General features: G+C 45.0%; 1 protein-coding gene across 4 annotated transcripts in view; it reads left to right on the forward strand.

Moving 5' to 3' along the window:
• SLC16A1 (solute carrier family 16 member 1) overlaps window positions 1-12,678 on the forward strand; it is a 72,059-nt gene extending 59,381 nt beyond the window's left edge. For all 4 annotated transcript variants that reach the window (XM_084611415.1, XM_084611413.1, XM_084611412.1 and 1 more), the window contains 4 exons: window positions 1,046-1,303; window positions 7,806-7,949; window positions 8,462-9,334; window positions 10,134-12,678. In XM_084611415.1, coding sequence (XP_084467541.1) covers window positions 1,087-1,303; window positions 7,806-7,949; window positions 8,462-9,334; window positions 10,134-10,429 — 1,530 coding nt within the window. In that variant the 5' untranslated portion in view covers window positions 1,046-1,086 and the 3' untranslated portion in view covers window positions 10,430-12,678. The remainder of the gene's footprint in view (window positions 1-1,045; window positions 1,304-7,805; window positions 7,950-8,461; window positions 9,335-10,133) is intronic.
• Window positions 12,679-19,405: the final 6,727 nt, after the last annotated feature.

The following is a 19,405-nucleotide window of genomic DNA, read 5'->3' on the forward strand; positions in this document are numbered from 1 at the left end:
AATATATGGATGCTAGCCAGCATATATTAACTTCCTATAGAAAATGAAACCAGCTTCCCAAATTATTTCACACTCCAGTCACTTTTTAATTTGCCCTGTCCACTGCTCTAACACTGTCCTTCTCTGTGGTAAGATCGGTACCTCCCAAGGCTAGTCTGCATTTCCTGTGCTGCCCTACTTTTGCAGGAATATATCTTGTCTTCCCCCTCACTGTGATAGATAGTGAACTGATAATGGCTCTGTGAATGTTAAAGCTTAGAAGAGGAAGTGGATACTAGCCAGGTTGGAGGCTCAAAATAGTTAATTTGAAAAAATCCACATAACAGTATTTTAAAAAATAAATGACAGTGCATGATTGTGTTTGTACAGTACGTTCCTTGTAAAATCCCATGGCTCTACAATAACTGAACAGCATGCGCAACCCCTGCACTTTCCAGAAGCAAGACTTTCAATGCTGCCAATAACTCAGCACTGCTGACCAACCCCACAATAAACCTGTGTGACTGATCTGTAGTTGGCAAGGAAGCTGCCTTCTATTTTCAGCTTTCAAAGGGTTACCTATGCTTTTAATTCACTGCTTATAAATATCTTAAGGCAAAGCCCTTCAAAAGCATCTTTTGGTTGACTGTCTTGACACCTTTCAGGAGCCTGAATTTCTGAAAATGCTGAGCACCCACCCTCTAAAAATCTGCTCTGTTCAAGGTGTTGCCGGTTGGGAATCTTAAAAATCAAGGCACCTGGAATTGTTAATCGCTCTTGAAAATATTGCCTTTTATTATTTTAAATGGGTGGTGGTCTTGATCCTTGTTGAATCTCTCAGGTAACCTCCTTGCCCCCATTCTAACGCCCTTAAACAACTTCTGAGTTTCACGTGAGTGTTGCATCTATTTCTGATCCATCACTGATGGGGAATTCTTCTGTGTGTTAGGGGAAGCCAAGAAGGGCGACAGTTGGACAGCTCCAGGGACCTGCTTCTTCCTAAAGACTCTAGAGTAAAATGCTGTTGTATTCTTTACTAAGTGCTGATGTCTTGTGTTCTCTGCAGATCTTTGAAACCCAGCTTAATCACCACAAACTTCACTCAAGATGCCGCCAGCAATTGGAGGCCCTCAGGGATACACCCCACCAGAAGGAGGATGGGGATGGGCTGTGGTCATCGGAGCCTTCATCTCCATTGGCTTCTCCTATGCATTTCCCAAATCCATTACTGTGTTTTTCAAAGAGATTGAGGTCATCTTCGATGCATCTAGCAGCAAAGTCTCCTGGATCTCCTCCATCATGCTGGCTGTTATGTACGCAGGAGGTAAGCAAGCAGACGAGAGACAACAGGGAGGTGATTTAATGGTCTCCTATTGTATTGCCTTTCTCCAAAACACGAATAGGGACTGACTGTTTCCCATTTGGGTGAAATTTTCTAAACTGGTTTGTTTGGAAAAGTTTGGCGTAAACTTTATTTAATGCCCAAAGTGTGAAAATGAGGTTAAACTGTCCTGCTCCTCTGCAAAGCTATAAGTAAAATCTTTCCAAGGAATTAGGACTTGCGTAATTCTGCACTTGCCCTCGTTAGAATGTACCTGTGACATTTTGTCTGCTTCTAATATCTTCTGGAAGGCTGGCATACGAAGCTATGGTGAATGCAGGAGTCCCTACAGAGAGTCGTCATAGATGAAAGAAATTACAGCTTGCAGAGCTGATTCTATACCCAGCAAATCAATAGAAGTATGCACTGTGGTGTGGCCAAAGGTAAAGTGATAGATCTAGGAACAAAGAATGCAGACGAGGATTTGGGGGTCATGGTGGATAATATTGGAACATCAGCTCCCAGAGCACCACTCTGGCCGAAAGCGCTAATGTGATCCTGGGATGTATAAATGGGAATCTTGAGTAGGAGTAGGGAGGTTATTTTACCTCTTTCTTTGGCACCAGTGTGACCCCTACAGGAATAGTCTGTCCAGGTCTGATGTTCACTGTATAAGAAGGATGTTTAACTGGACAGGGTTCAGAGAAAGGGCATGAGAATGATTAAAAGACTGGAAAACCTGCCTTACAGTGACAGACTCAAGGAGCTCAATCTATTTAACTTAACAAAGAGAGGGTTAAGGATTGACTTGCTCAGTCGGTAAGTACCTACGTGAGGAACAGATATTTGATAATGGTCTCTTCAGTCTAGCAGACAAAGGTATAACAAGATCCAATGGCGGGAAGCCAAAGCTAGGCAAATTCAGATTGGTGATAAGGCTCAAATGTTTAATAATTAGGATAGTTAACCATTGGAACAATTTACCAAGGGGCTGTAATCTACTGACAACTTTTAAATCAAGACTGGATATTTTTCTAAGAGAGGCTCTAGTTCAAACAAGAATTTGGGGAGGTTCTATGTCCTGTGCTCTATAGGAGGTCAGACTCGACTATCAGTGTTCCCTTTTGGACTGATCTGTGAATTTGTTCCAGCTGAGGATCTGGCCCGAACACTAACAACACAGCTGCTCTTCCTTTATTTTCTTTCTTTTCAGTGTGTTTCTCTCTTGTAGTGCTGAGAAATCTGACCTGGTCAGAGCGAGTCCTGGTCCTGGGCTAACTTTAGCAAGGGCATTTTGCAAACCTAGCGAAAAGGATTGTCTCAAACTCCTCTTTTAACAGCAGAAAGATGGCAGCAGGGACCAAAAGTATAGGAAAACAATTGGACAAGGCAAACAGCAACTTTTTTTTTTTTTTTAAATGCTGGTGAAGCCCCCCTCTGCCACATCTTGGGGGTTTGGACTGATGGGGGCAAGACTCCAGGCCACCTCCAATCTTACATTACTTTCCTTAAATAGGTAACTTCTGAGTACATGGGGAAGGTGGGTTCTTACCACCGTCCTCACTTCCTCAGTATTCTGTAGCAGCCTGTGAATGTGCGTGGTAGACTACGTGGCTAAAAGAAGCTCCCACTGTGACAGCCATAGTGTCCACCCTGGAGGCAGCTCTGAGTATTGGTGATTGTCGTGCTGCCGCTGTCCCAAACTGGCAAACCGCCTGACGCATATTTGCATTTGTGCATCAAAAGCCGCTACCGGCAGGAGCTGGGCATGAGGCTTTTCCATGGGGGAACAGTCCCTGCTTTGTCCTAGCTCAGCTAGTGAGGCAGCCAGCACATTTCCCTGCCTCCATGTTATAAAAAGCTTGTAAACTGTAACTGACTTTGTGGGACCTGATCTAGGCCATGCCCTGTCCGTCTCTAGTGGCCCTGTGAACGTGTTCTCGTGAACGCTCTTGGGAGCCTGTATGCAGAAGGATCAGTAATGGCTAACAGGGACATGGCAAGACGGAACCAGTCACCTGCTCTTGGAATGAGAAACACTTATTAATCTTTTTCGAAAGTGATTTGCCTCCCTCTCCCAGTTGCCAGGCATTAGGGGAGCTCCTTCACAATGACAGCTGCAGAAGTCTTAAAATCCCAACAGCTCACTCGTGCCTGGTCCTGCAAACTGGTTTGTTGATGTGTACGTGACCTAAGTGCTGTTTTGCGCTATGGCCCAAGTTTGAAACTATCTAGAATTTTCCAGAGCAGGAATGCTCCTCTGTAATAGCTTTGGTATTTCACTTAGGGGTGGCACAAGTACACACAAGGACTGCATTACTGCTTTCAGGCTTTCCACAGCCTTTTACAGTATGGGCCAAGAGCTTGTAAAGAGATAATTAAGTAAATAATAAACTGTGTTGCCTAGAGTTAAGCGTTAGTCACCAGATGTGACATCAGTCCCACCCTCTTTCCCCAAGTAACTCTTTTCTTGTAACCTTAGGATGTCTGACTAACTCTCATTCCAGGAAGCAGGGGTGCTTTGCATACAATATCTGCTTCTGAATATATCTTTGGAGGAAGTTCTGTGTGTGTGTGTGATGTTTGCAAAGGCAGCTCCTCATCCTCCTGCCACCCCCACCCCAGACAGACTGTACTATTGCTCTGCATGCTTTTTCACAAATCTGCAGAGAGCCAGAGAGAATACTAAACTCTGCTTGGCTGAGCCTTTTTTGAGCAGCCACAATGCATGGTCTGTTACTCCCAGACTCATTTGGATCCTGAAAAGCACATTCTTGAAGGAACTCAGTTTTCTTCATAGTGTCGAAAGGATGCTTTATTCTGGTGAAAGCTGCCAGATTGACCAAGTGACATGGACTTGGTCTAGCTCTCCCCAGAATAAGAGGCGAATGGGCAGCAGCAAAGCAAGGCCTAATTCTGAACTCTTGCTAGTTTGACACTGTTGTGACTCATCTGAAGTTAATGGTCTACTGTATCTGTACTGTATGGTGTACTGTATCATGCACTACTGTATCTGATCACTGTTTACTTTGGATTAGGGTTTCTTGTAATGAAGCATTATCTTAAGGGTCAGAGGATAATTGGGCCTATGCTGGGGAGGGCACTTGAGTTCAGGTGCTGGTTTGTAGTTGTTGCTTTTGATTTTGGTCCAAGTGAGTTAAAGGGACACAAGTTAATAATTTGAAATGACCTTGTCTCAGTTACTAATAAAATTAGGAAAAAACAGATTTTAATTTCGCTTCTTGCTGTCTTTTCTCCACACTGAAAATAGACTAGTCAGTATTTTGTTAAGTTTGTGGCCAGTTTTAAAGGTGTGTGTGCTACAGTGCTACCACAATCTTTGAGCTTTTGTTTAATCAAAACCAAAGATCCCCTTCCCCATTGTGAGGATACTTAAGCACTGCCAAGTGTCTCATCCAGCACAGAGCACTTTGGATCTGGCTCTTGCCCTGAGCAGTTTTGGGTTTTTTATGAAGCCTAAATTTTGGGCCCAACTTGATATGAACGTTGCTTTTTGCCACAGTAAGAGCTAATGTCATGAAGCCAAGCTTAACATACTGCTCCCTGACAATATATTAGCAGGCCTTCAGTCCTACTATTCCCTGGTATGTTGCAGTGCTGTCCTTAGGATCTGCTCCAGGAACATCAGGGAGTGGTTTCATGTTCAATGTGCAAATCTTTCAAACTTTGCTAAACTCCTGGTGTGTCTCTACACAGTGGGTGGGTGGGTGGGTGAGGGAGGGAGCGTCCCAGCCTCCAGATGCAGTGCTGCGGATGTGAAAAGGAAGAGTCAGTCCTTACGGATTTGCATGGGGCCTTGGCTCAGTTGCAGAGGTTCCTTACGGGAACTGTACAGCACTCTGTGCCTGCTGGGAAGTACCTGCACGGGCCCTGCGTGTGATGGAGGGCATAGGCCATTTGGAATACCGCTGGGATTTCTGAGTGCCTTGGCTCCAGGTAGGAAGCCAGGCTGCTGACACAGCCACTGGACTCTCTTCAAACATTTTCTAGGTTCTGCTCAACTAGAGGTGAAATGGTCAAACCACATCTGAGTAGCCAGGAATAACATGTTGACCTTGCTGTCTGTTAATCGTGAACCCAGATCTGTTAATGTTCAATGGGTGCTCATTCAGTTTATTTAATTACATTTTAGTGTCTGTAGAGCATGCACTACTGTATCTGATCACTGTTTACTTTGGATTAGGGTTTCTTGTAATGAAGCATTTTAAACTGTGGGTGCACACAGCAATCTGACTTCTCAAACATTGGAAGAGTAATTAAAATAACAAATGAACAAAAATCCCTCCCCTGCACATGAAATATTTCTGCTGGAGGGGCTTTGGAGCTGTGGCTACTCCCTGGTTGTGCATTCAGCACACAGCTAGTCTGTGCTAAACATCCTGTTGTTTTTGTTACCCATCTGTGCTCTACCACCCGATTCTGTGTTTCCTCCTCATATTACGCCTGAGCTGTAAGCCCTTTGGGGGCAGGGATGGTTCCTACATTTCAGAGTTCCTGGCATAGTAGGGCCCCGATCTGGCTGACTCCCTTAGGTTTTACCACAAGATAAACGATAGATCAAATTTTGGATGGTTGAAAACAGGATAGACCCACATAACCCAGTTTGGAAAACTGCAGTCTGATCTTCAGGACAGAAATATCCCTAAAGAGTGGACAGCATCACATGCAGCACAAATAAACACAAGCTCTCTTGTTTCCAAGTAGCTGTGGGAAAGTTTCTTTACAACTGCTCTGCATCCCCACTTCTCTGCCCGTCACTTCTTTTCCTGGGTAGCTATAATGAAAGTTCATGTTACTATTTTCTTTGGGTATAAAGGGGGGGGAGGGATTTTTCTTGTGCTGCCCTCCAAGCCAGAGGAGTAGAGTATGTACAAGTTTAAAAGGTTTCTCCTCGGACACACATGAGCACATTTCACACTGCTGTAGAGAAAGATAGTACTCTGCGCTAGTGCGACTAACTAGTGCAGGGGATGAGTCATGCTGATGTTTCAGAAGCTCTGCTGGTCTGGCGGAGGTGGTCACAGCTAGCATCACAGACTGAGTCAGATGTCAGTTGGTCGAAGGCTTTAAAGAGCAACTGATGACTCTTGAAAACGTGGGGAAAAAACACTTAGTTTGGGGACCATCCTGCTTTTTCCTTTCCTAGATTGGTAACATGCATGCAGACAAGATCTCCATGTGACTGTGGCTTTTGATGTGTAGAATTCCAGTGGAAAATAAGGAGCAGGATCTAACAAAACCAATCATGGTATCACACTATGGTCTCTGGGGCACAGTGGTGGTGGGATGGCTTGACTCAAACATTCAAGTTTCCGTCGGGCTTCTGTGGCTGAAGCAAAGTGAAACTTTAAAACCACGAAAAAACCCAACATTGACTCAATTTAAACTCCAGTCTCACTTGAGCTCTGTTCTTCTTTCTGTTCTGACTCACTAAAGCATTTTACAAAATCCCTTCAAATCTCCCTGTTTCTGCCCCCACGTGCACTTGATATTTTGGTACCAACAACATCTAAATGTTACTAGAGAATCTTATCCAACATACAGGCTTTTGAAAATATCCGTTCTGTACATCATGACCCCCTCCTGAGGGGAAAAAAATGACCAGCTTGTTGAATGCAGCATATTCATGGGTGTTTGTGTGGTGGGTTGTTAGAGCCACGCCCAGAATAGCTAGAGTTTGCATTAGGGTTCAGAGAATAATAAAAATAACTAGCTCCTATATAGGGCTTTGCATCATTAGCTCTCAGTGCTTTCCAAAGGAGGTCAGCATGGTACCATCACTGTTTTATAGATGGGGAACCTGAGGCAAAGGAAGGGGAAGTGACTCATCTGAGGTTACCCAGTTGGCCAGAGGCAGGAATAGATCCTAGGAGTTCTGAGTTCCAGCCTAGTGCCTTATCCATTAAGCCACACTGACTCCAAAGGGATGGGTGGGACCAGATCTTGTGTGTCAAAGCTATTGGGACAAATTAATCTGTGGTATAACACCACTGAATTCCCTGGAGTTACACCAGGGCCTAATCTGTCCCCTTGTGTCTCTATAAACTTGGGGAGGCAGAACTGTATCCATTCATATTTGTGAGGCTCTCTGAAACCCTACGGACTTAAAAACTTTCTCAAGCTCTGCAAAAAGCAGAGTAGACAGGCTCTTATGGGGAGCCAGTGCGATGTTCCACTGTGAACTGTTTCAGTTTGGATTCTAAACCGCCTGGAACATGGTGCTTTGGAGTGAGATGTCCGAGCACTTAACCCAACATGGCCTTATGTCATCCACCTTGCTCTCCTGCGCTTCTATACCACCCCCCTCCTCTTGACAGGAGAGCCATGGCTAATGCTCCTCTTGATCACCCATGCCCAGCTTTCACGGACTCCTGAAGCTAAACCTCTGTGCACTCCTATTAGTGTCCATCTGCTTTGTAGTGCATGCATGCATACCACCCAGAGATGTCTCCCCTTTGGTTAACTCTCTTTTGATCTCTTCTAGGTCCCATCAGCAGCATCCTGGTGAACAAGTATGGCAGTCGGCCAGTAATGATTGCTGGGGGCTGTCTGTCCGGGTGTGGCTTGATTGCAGCCTCTTTCTGTAACACTGTGGAAGAGCTCTACTTCTGTGTTGGGGTTGTGGGAGGTGAGCGGTCTTTTCATGACTCCTCATGTTTAGGGTTAGAATCATAAAAGTTCATCTTAGCCTTGTCCTAAGTCAGTATATAAATTGCTATATAACTATACACGCTCTGAATCTGAAATCCTCCTCAGCGAAGGATGTGTGTATCAAAGGATGTGTGTTCTGGTACTTGGACATCCCCATCTTATCTCAAATCAGACTTATTTCACACTAGTAAACTTCATTATCTCTTGTATCCTGGAACTCCTTCAATTCTGGCTCTAAAAAACAAACCCCCAATAGTTTGCTCACTAGCAAAATTGGCACCTTCTTCCTATATCACTGAGAATCTGCAGTAACTGGCCAAATCCTGCCATTAGTTACTCCCTACATAACTTCTGAGATCAGTGCAAGTTAAATTTAGTATAACATGAGAAGAACTCGGCCCAGTACCCAATCCATTAATCCCATAATCTACAGATGTGTAGAGATCTCTCATTTTTAAACTCACATGTATGTATTCTCTTATTTTCCAGGTCTTGGGCTTGCATTTAACTTGAACCCAGCCTTGACCATGATTGGCAAGTACTTCTATAAGAAACGTCCATTGGCCAATGGATTAGCTATGGCAGGTAGCCCTGTATTCTTGTCTACACTGGCCCCCCTGAACCAGTTTTTCTTCAGTATATTTGGCTGGAGGGGGAGTTTTTTAATTCTTGGTGGCCTTTTGCTGAACTGCTGTGTAGCCGGATCTCTGATGCGACCTATAGGCCCCAAGCCAGATCAGCTGAAGAAAGAGGTCTCAAAAGAAGTATTGCAGGAAGCTGGGAAGTCCACTGTGAAAGCGGATGAAGGAGCTGGCGATGCCAGTATGGACCTTATTGCTGGAAAGACGAAGAAGCAGAAGCTCACAGTTTACCAGACTATTAACAAGTTCTTGGATTTGTCCCTGTTTACACACAGAGGCTTCTTGCTCTATCTGTCCGGCAATGTGATTATGTTCTTTGGACTGTTTACTCCCTTAGTCTTCCTCAGCAATTATGCCAAGAGTAAAGAGTTTGGTAATGAGTCTGCTGCCTTTCTGCTCTCCATTCTGGCCTTTGTAGACATGGTGGCTAGGCCTTCCATGGGACTGGTGGCAAACACGAAGTGGGTTAGACCGAGGATCCAATATTTCTTTGCTGTCTCTGTGGTGTATAATGGAGCGTGCCACCTCCTGGCACCCTTCTCCACCACCTATGCTGGGTTTTGCGTCTATGCTGGGTTCTTTGGATTTGCCTTTGGCTGGCTCAGCTCTGTCTTGTTTGAAACATTGATGGATTTGGTTGGGGCTCAGAGGTTCTCCAGCGCTGTCGGGTTGGTGACCATTGTGGAATGCTGCCCTGTGCTCCTGGGACCACCTCTCCTAGGTAGAGTATTTTTATGTATCTCCTGGGGTGCCTGTGTACTGTGAGAATACCAAGGTGGGGAGGGAACAACTACTGCTCCTTCCCAAAGGGCACTTGCTGGGAAGGCTGAGAATTGAAGGCACAGAAGTGCAGAAAGGCATGAGTGTAGCCAGAACACACATGGGAGGGCTCTTCCCAACAGGAATGGCCAAGTGATTATAGACATACTAGAGTGTGTGTGGATTATATCCCAGTGCAGGGAGGGTCTTCCCGCAAGGAGAGCGTCCACACTCTTTCTCTATATGAAATTTCAGGGTCCAAGCAAAGTTTGAGTGTTTCCCCTAGAGCAAAGCAAACTTTGGCTTTTAACCTTGGGGAGATGTGACTAGAGGAAGCTACAGTGACAGCTTGGATACCCTGGTCAAAAAAGAGTGTCACCTGAAAAACAGGTTTTCTAGGAAATTCTGGGGGACTCCTAGACAGTCTTGGAAAATGGCTGGACTTTTTGGTCTACCCAAACCATACCTGAACAGCCTCTTCCTAGTGGGTTTGCTTTTAAAATTTAAGTGGACATTGATCAGAGCTTACTGCCATGTGCATTGCCATTTTACCAGCACTGCATTTGATCAACACTTAGGTCAAGCTTTAAAAAACCTGAGCTTTTAAGCAGAGATTGTTCTTGTGGCTAGATGCATGTGCATGAACACACATTACGGGTTAGACATCTGGGGAGAGCTTATGCATGTTAGCTTAGAGTGATTCCTGCTGTATAATGGGAGATGGTCAGCCACATAATGCATTGTCCTCTCTGGTCCATCAGGTAAACTCAATGACATGTACGGTGACTACAAATACACATACTGGTCCTGTGGAATCATTTTGATCGTCTCTGGGATCTACCTGTTTGTGGGAATGGGCATCAACTACCGGCTGCTGGAGAAAGAACAAAAGGCAGAGGACAAGCTGAGAAACAAAGGGAGAGAGGAGGAAACCAATATTGATGAGGCCGAGAAACAAAAAGAGGCTGAGAAACAAAAAGAGGCAAACAATGATGTGGCTAATGCGCCACAGAAAAACACAGAAGATGGCATAAAAGAGGAGGAGAGTCGTATGTGAGGGACTGATTTTAATCCTGGAGGATTGGAGGAAGTGCTGTTCCTCTAAAATAGTGTCTGGGGAAAATGCTGTGCTGGTAGTGAGCAGTCATCAGAAGTGTATAAACCAAGTGTTCATTTTTAAACAAAGCTCTCAGTTGTTTTTCCATCTGGATTCAACAGAGGTAACAGCTAAATGTGCCATATCCTCTTACGTGGGTGGGAAACTTTTTTATATTCTGGCTTTTTTAACAGTAACATGAATGTACTAATAGGTGCCTTAAAGTTTCCACCTCTAGACTACTCTGGAAGAGCCTTAATACCACTCTGTAAACCATGTTTTAGTTAAGTTTTTTGTGATCTGTTTAGGGTATGTCTGTTTTTAAAGCCACAAAAAAGGCTACTGGATATTTTGAGGCTCAACTGGCTTCAATGCTGAGTCTAAAATGAATACTGCTTCACATACTTCTTAACTGCCAGATTCTTAGTGGAAGTTGGGATATTTTTGAGGTGGGTTAGTGGGAGGGGTGGTCTTAAAATATGACAAAGTCCAAACTCCTTTGGATGACAGACACAACCTGGCTCTATTTGTAGGCTTTTCTAGCACCTCTTGAAAACATTTTTAGCTACTGTAGTTTTTTAAACCTCCCCACTTTAGTTAAATTTTCATGGAACACTTGGGTTGGAATTGATGACTGAAATTAGTGGAAGGCTTTTTTTAAATAACTATCTTCACTCCACTCCTTTTGGGGTGGATCCTCATTTTATTGTGATCATCCCATTTTCATAAAGAACACTTGCTGATGCAGGAAGGATTCAGGTTTAGATCATCCCACTTTTCCTAGGCAAAGAAATTTCCAAACACTCTTTGTGATGCCTCTCTTCAAAGTAACACTATGAAACCAAATGGGTACAAATGCAGAAAGTTGAGTTGTTTAGTTAGGAACCTGCTTTAGTCAGAACTAAAGGAATTGATGCTGGTACATATCGGGTCTGTGCATCCATCTTTCCCATTCTATTACTGAGTTTGGCTTTGGAACTGGAAGTCTTCCACTGCTGCTTCATTTAGGAAATCAGCATCTCTACCAGTGTTGGCCAGTACTATGTCCCTTCCTCTTCCCTAGCCCTGACCCTGAGCTTCCTAAGAGGTGGCTTCTCTGTCCTGAAGCTTCCTTTAGATTGTGCACCCCTCCAGGAAAATAGAGTATTCTATTCTTTATGGAGCTCTGTTCCAAACAAGATGTTGCAAAGGCTTGCTGGTGTTCTAGGGTGGATGCAACTCACTTCAGTGGGAGTGGAGTTGGCTTTTAGCAAGAGGGTATCAGTTGTGTTACATATTCTCGGAGTCTGTCCTGTGTTCAGAGCATGACTGGCTCCCTTACTGGTATGGATGTGGTCTTGAGTACGTGGCATATTGTCCTGTGCTCTGAGGCCTATTATTTTGCACACTAAATGGGGCCAGATACAGTCAAATACTCTCATATGCCCATGAGGTAAAATAGCTAAAGCTGCGTAACTGCCCCCTCAAAAAACTCTACTTGCTCCTGTTTAAGTGAGAATTTAAAGCAATTTCTAACTGCTCAGATCAAAGACCCTTAAAGTGGGAAGGGGAGGATATCTTCTGTTTGTACATAATTTATTTTTTTAGCACTGGTAAATATCACAACTTGCGTGAAGAGGGTTAAGCAGATGGCCTGTGACCCGTAGGCTCCTGGTGCTTGTGTTTTAGTGAATGTTAAACAGATATCCTGTAAGAGGCATAGGTTTTTGTTTTTTTTCTCTAATAAACTTTTGTATAATTCACCCATCAAATGTTGTTTTTTTTCTTTTCCTAGTCAAATATTTTAGTATGTTTCATAGCCACATTCTAGAGATGTACCAGTTGGTGTGCATTTGGTAGGTTTTTAAGGGGAGAAGCATGTGGGATATTTGAAGTTACAGATTCTTCAGGTTGGCCCGTAAGAGGTGGTGGTGTAATGCAGTTCACCTAATCCATGAGCACTTTCACAGAGAAGCATGTTGGGGATCATCTGAGCTGCATTTCTTGTGAGATTAAGTCAAAGCAGAACAAAAACAAAGACTTGTAGTTCTCTGTGTGTCTGGAGAGTACAACACACTCTGATGCAAACTCAGTTTAAAATTGAGATCCACAAAGCTCATTGGAAAGTAAAAACACTAAAGGAAGTGTTCCATTCCAGATACTGACTTTGTAGCTCCACTGAGGGCTGAGTGTGTTCACACACCTTAAAAAAAAAAAAAAAAAAATTAAAAGTATTAAGAAGTCTCCTCAACTGCAGAAAGAGGTTTTTTCTATGTGGGTAGCTTGTAGCCCCAGATGGTCAGGGACTCCGCACACAGTGATGCCACTGCCTTACTTGGTTTTAGAGAGGGGTTTTTAGGGCTTGTCTACACTTACCAGTGCGCGGCCATCAATGCATCAGCAGTTGATTTAGCAGGTCTCGTGAAGACCTGCTAAATTGACCGCAGATCACTCTCCCATCAACTCCTGTACTCCACCAGATCGAGAAGAATGGGGTCGACATAGTGCAGTGTGGACTCCGTGGTAAGTAGATCTAAGCTATGTTGACTTGAGTTACGCTATTCACGTAACTCAAATTGCGTAGCTTAGATCAACTTTTCCCTATAGCGTAGACAAGTCCTTAGAAGCCGTTCATGCTGTCTTGGCTTGTTAAAATATATAACTTAAGTTTTAAGAAAAAGCCTAAATATAAATTTCTTAACAAAAAACCTAAATGTTAAATCCGACAGCTGAAGGATTAGGGGTTTTTTATGAAACTAAACCTCATCTGGTTCCATAGTTCTATTAGCGTTTCCTCTCTCCATTGTCCTAGGTTTATCTGGTCAATTTCCATATTGAAGAAAGAAACTTTAAGCTATAACTTTGCTGAAGAACTGAGTTTGCACAACATAAGATGCCAGACAAACAGTAGTGATGGTAGTTCATACAGATCTAGGGCTAGTAGGAATAAAGTTGAAACTAATTTTTTTTGGAGACTTTACATATGTACAACATACAGCAGGTGGCCTTTGCTCTGTCACTTGGCGCCCCAGACAGTATTACATAATGAACTGTGAAGTCCTCTGCCCTGTTTCCTTGGCTGCTGACTTAGTGAGTTGTTTTTGTTTGTTGTTTAATTTCAGTCTATTCTAAACCTACAAAAGGAACAGGTCAGGGTGTTTTCATACTCTAGAATAACGTTATAAACCCAATAGAGTATTTTGTATAAACAGATTTTATTGTACTGTACTGAGCTGTGACCTTGTAAAACCAAGATATTGTATGTTTATAAATTTCTTATGTCTGTCATAGTTCACATTGCAATAAACTAACCTTAAAGAGCTGCAGGTGTGGTTGCTGTTCTCGTATATACGAGGAGACAAATTACCAGCTGCTACATATTCTTGCACTTGGTTTGTCCTTCCATTGACTGCACAATGGAGTCTTGCCAGGTAAATTGGAAACACTAAAAATGTCACATCAGTGAGGTACCACATTGACCCCTGGAGACTAGGTTCTGTCCCCAGCTGGACAATCTTCCCCACCAATGAGTCTCAGCCATGACCTAGAGGGACTAGTTTTATGGGGCATTGCCTGCCAGGGACCATTCAGTCCCTTACGCTTTCCACAAGGTTGCCCCTCACGGTGATGTGAACACCTAGAACTGGGTCACTAAACAGGCATATAGTGACAACTCTTGGTTGCTGCCCCTGACTGGAGACTGGTGCTGGGCTTGCTGTGGTTTCCGTGCTTTTCTCTTGATTGTAGGAGCTGTGAAATGGCTGCACTGTGCCCTTTTGCAGCCTTGGCCAAAGCAGTGTGTTTTCTGTATCTTTAATCTTACACAGTGCCATGAGTACTAGAGCCTCTTAGGCGTTGTCTTCATTGCCAAAAAGCTTGGGGCCTGAGGTGGTGGGGTTTTAAACAAGATAATGCAGGTTAGCGACCCCGCTGTAGAATCCTAGTGGACACTAGGCACCATAGCTCTTCCCATGAGGTGACCACTGCATTGCACCACCCACTGCTTGAGGTGGAGCTTGCCTAGGTTTACCTAGTGGTAAAACGACAGTGCCTTGCCTCCTAGGACTGCGTGGTGGGATAGCAAATGTGCACTGGTTAGCACAGTGAAAACCTACTTCTAGCTAGAAGGAGAGCCCATGATTTTTAAGGAGCTCTTGGCAGATGGGGGTGGAGAGCCTCTTACAGAAACTTACTGTCCAGACCTCAGGAAATTTAATATTTAGCTAACGATCGGGCTGTTGGACTTCCTTGTGGGATAAGGCCAGGCTGCTACCTCTGCTCCCATTTCCCAGCACTGGCTTCTGCTCCCTGCGTTCTCATTCTCCCAGGTGTTCTTCCACCGAGATGTCCGTAACCTAGTCAGTGAGTTGGGCCTAGTCAGGCAAAGCACCTGTGCACAATAGAAGTCCCTGTAAAGTCCATAGGGCTACTCCTGCTTAAGGGCTTTGCTGTATCAGGGCCTAAAACATTTTTAGCCTAGAAACTAGCTGAAGATGGAATCTGTGTAGATGCATGTAGACTCAAGATGCTGAGTCTATTTCACTTCACAAAGAGAAGGTTAAGAGGTGTCTCGATTAGTCTACAAGTATCTACACCGGGAACAAATATTTGACGATGGGTTCTTCAGTCTAGCAGAGAAAAGGATAACATGGTCCCAGGGCTGCAAGCTGAAGCGGGACAAATTCGGAGTGGAAATAAGGTGTAAATTTTTAACCAAGAGAGTAATTAACTATTGGAACAACTTGCCAAGTGTGGTGTGGATTCTCCATCTGACCATTTGAAAATGGAGATTGGCCGCTGCTCTAAAAGCTCTGCGAGAGGCCTACGCTCATGGTCCTAATCAGCGGCAATGAGCAGTGACTCGACCTGCAGTAAGCTGAAAAACAGCGATGGCACATTTCTGCAACATGCCAAGGAAAAGTCCTGCCACTGTCCTCTAGGCCCTTTGTTTGGAGGGGGTTGTATTTGGTTTAAGATTTCCCAGGACTTAATTTTTTTATAATAATAAACGAACTTCAGTTCCCTTGACTGCATGCCCGGGTTAAACCTGGGCGATGGGGGGTGGAAGAGGTAGAAGCCGCGAAGGTCCCTAACAGTCAAATCTCTTCATGTGTCTCCACCTCTTCCACTTCCAGGCCCATGTGGCTGGGGACATGGCAGCGCTCTCCTGCCCGAGCGGGGAGCGGAGGCTTTCTGGAACCACTTGTTTTTAGGACTTGTGCAGTGAGGTATGCAGACGGGGGAGGTGTGAAATCGTCCGCCATGTTGCTTTACTGTGACGGGCAGCCTTGCGCTTTCACTTCGGCTAGGTCAGGAAGGTGCGATTCCTCCGCGCAATAGAAATAGTGGTGCTGGACTAGCTCAGCTAGCCGCACGAGTACGTACGCAGGGGGGCCAGCTGGGTGCGTATTCAGGGGCCTAGGCCGAGCTGCACTGCTATTTGTAGCATGCCAGCTGGAGCAGAGCTCGCGTGGGTGTGCCTGCCCGGGCTGGGGATCGCTCCTCCGAGCTCAAATGCGGAACAGAACCTCGGACTACTTTGCTCTTAGCAGAAACACCTGGATGGAATCAGAAATGTGGTGCTGGAAGGGACCTTAAGAGGCTCCCAGCCCCCCGCACTGAGGCAGGACCAAGTAACTCTAGACCATCCCTGACAGCTGTTTGTGCAACCTGTTCTTAAACCCTTTCTGTGAGGGGGATTCCACAGCCTCCCTTGGAAGCCTGGTCCAGAGCTGAACTCCCCTGAGTTAGAAAGTGTTTTCCTAGTTAATAGCTAACCTACATCTCCCTTGCTGCAGGGTAAGCCCATTACTTCTTGTCCTGTATTTACTGGGCATGGAGAACAATTGATCCCTGTCCTCTTCAAATACGTTAAGGACTGTTCTGAAGATTTATCAAGTCCCCCTGGAGTCTCCTTTTCCTAAGACTAAACATGCCCAGTTTTTACTCTCTCCTCACAGGTCAGGTTTTCTAACCCTTTGATCGTTGTTGTTGCTCTCCTGTGGACTCTCCAGTTTAGCCACTTTTCCTTAAATCTGGCACCTAGAACTGGACACAGGACCCCAGCTGGGGCCTCACCAGTGCCGAGTAGAGCAGGACAATTCCCCCCATGTCTTACATCTGATGCTTCTGTTAATACACCCCAGATTATTAGCCTGTTTTGCACCTGCATTGCATTGCTGACTCTCATTCAATTTCTGATCCACTGTAACCACCACATCCTTTTCACAGTACTGACATCGTGGCAGTTATCCCCCATTGTGCAGTTGTGCGTTCGATTTTACCTGCTTAAGTGAAGTACTTTGCAGTTGTCTTTGCTGAATGGCACCTTGTTGAATTCAGGCCAGTTTTCTGCCTTGACATTAATTTGTATGTCAATTTAATGCACTGGATTTTAACATAATCAGTATTATCCTATGCTTGAAGGGTCTGACAGTGGGGAGAAAATTGGTGGTTGTTTTTTGTTTTTTGTTTTTTTTAAAAAAAAGCTTTTGTAACACCTTGGACTGAAGAATCTTGATTATCCTACATGTTTGGGAGCTGTCCAAAGAGTGCTTCTAGCTAGTTAGACCAAGGAGTTAGCTGCTGCCAACTGGAGGCAAGCATGGGTGAGTTTTCACTAGCCAGATGCATCCAGCCCCCATTTGGCCAAAGGAAGAAGCCCTTGCAGGCTGTTAGAGATTTCCTTGGAATGCTTTTTCAGGCTTTCCCCCTCCTTCTTGCCTGGCGGTAGCAAACAAAAATTCTCTTCATAGCAGGCACAATTGTAGAAGTAGCTGGAAATTAACTCCCGCATGGTTTGTTTTCCCAATCTTCTTCCGGGCCGTCTGCCAGAAATGCTTTCACAATGGTTCTGTGCAGGGCAGGTCAAAGTGTTCTGAAGCAACTGCCCACGCACTAGCAGCGTCTGGGCGCAGGCCGGACTTGCCAGTGCCTGGCTAAGTCCGGCCATGCAAACGGCTACAGTAGCCCAACAGGGTAACCCGGCCAGAGTGAGGCTGAGTCTGCATGCACCTGGCACTGGAGGCAGGGGGACAGCTGTGCTGCAGGCTAAGACTGACGCTGTACAATTATGTCTTAATACACTGAGCCCAGGTGACCGGTGTTAGTGTAACAGCACAGGAGAGCGAACGTCTGTTGCTGCAGCTCAGAGTGAGTTAGTCCAACATGCATGTTCCTATGCTGCCCCTTTCCTGCATGTGTCGGCTCTCGTCCATAGGGGCCACACGTTAGCCTGAGATTAGTCCAGTCACTGTGGCATGTTCCAGATGTCACCTGACACAGCCACCACGGGGGGGGGGGGGAACATGAGAGAGAACTACAATCTTGAGGAAGTGGACAGGGCCCTATTTCACTTCACACAAGCTGCCACTGTGTCTGGCTGGATATAATTGCAATGCATGCTCTCTGGTGCAGCTTGTCTTCAGATGAATAAATGGTCCTTTTTTAAAGCATCAGAGCCTGTTCCATAGCACTGAGAAGGTCCTGAATATATTTAGCTTTAACAGCTGAGCTGTGACAAGAAAATGTCTCTAAAGCAAGGCCTTCCAAAGCTCATCGGCTTGCTGTCAGTATGTGGCTAGATGGAAACTTGGCCTTGTTGGACCAACATTCTGTGTGCACAAGAGAGAGAGACACACACACATTCAGTCTCCTGGCTAGTTTAATGGAATTGATAAATAGTCCCAACTAAACTTCTCTCTCTCGGTGCATGGGAAAGAATTTTGGGGATTAAATCTGAATCTCCCAGGCCAGTTCCCACTGGAGTCACTGGACAGGACTCTGATGTGTGGCTGGGGAATGTTTCTTCTCTCAGCTCTCTCACACCCTGAAGACATGTACTAGAGCACGCGGTACAGCTGCAGCGGTGGAGAATACATGTCAACTCACTGCAGCCGTTAAGGCAGCTGAGTCAAAAGTGACCTTCTCCACTCATTAAACCCGAACATTTTTAATTTTACAAGCAGCAATTTTACTTTACACCACTAGATTTATGTAATAAAATGAGCTGGAAACTGATGGCTCCTCTATAAAACAAATGGCCTTGCAGCTTGCCATTCTTGCAAAGAGCAGCAAGGAGTCACGCGAGCACCCAGAGGAATTGCAGATGCTGGGCAGGTGGCTTTGTTCCTATACCTCTTATCCACATTACCCTGAGACACCTGGTAACAGGAGTGGGCACATGGCCATGCTTCAGTTTTACCCTACTTTCGGGTCACTTTTTTCCTACCTTCTATTTGAAGCAAGTTATCATCAGTGTGGGAAAAACAATTTTCTACTATCACTGCCATAGCAAGGCTGGTACAATGAATCTGCCTTAGTGATAAAACGATACAGAGCTGCAAAAGTCAAGAGAGGTGAAAGCTGCTTTCCCTCTCTGCTGCAACGCGCAGCACAGCACAGATAAGGCTAGCGTTACAGAGAAGGGGGCCCACAGAAAAGCAACAGAAATGATAAGGAGCCTGCAAGAGATTGAAAAGAGGGTCTGGTGCCTTAGAGGGGACATGATAAAAGTGAGTGATCTAGAACAGGGTGACTAGAGGCTTCTGTTCTCCCTGTCTCCTAACACCAGAACAACTGGAAGGTGGCAAATTCAAAGCTGACCAAAGGAAATCCTTTTTCACATGATGTATAACTAGACTGGAATTCACTGCCACAAGTTGTCATTGAGGCCAAGAACTTTACAAGCTTCACAGAGGGACTGGACATCGATGGACAACCAGACTATCCAGAGCTAGAGTAGTTTATGCTAAGAAATTTTAGAAGGGAGATAAAACTTCCTGCTTCAGGGTTTCCAATCTCTAACTATTACAGACCAGAGGGAGACCATCCTGGGGGTTGATTATCCCACATCTGCCCATTGCAGGGGTTCTCTTTCTGAAGCAGCGACTGCCTTTGTCAGAGACAGGATACTGGGCTAAATGGCCCCCGAGGTTGATCCAGTCTGGCCATTCCTGG

This window comes from Lepidochelys olivacea, assembly GCF_965140295.1.
Source record: "Lepidochelys olivacea isolate rLepOli2 genome assembly, chromosome: 21".
NCBI lineage: Eukaryota > Metazoa > Chordata > Testudines > Cheloniidae > Lepidochelys > Lepidochelys olivacea.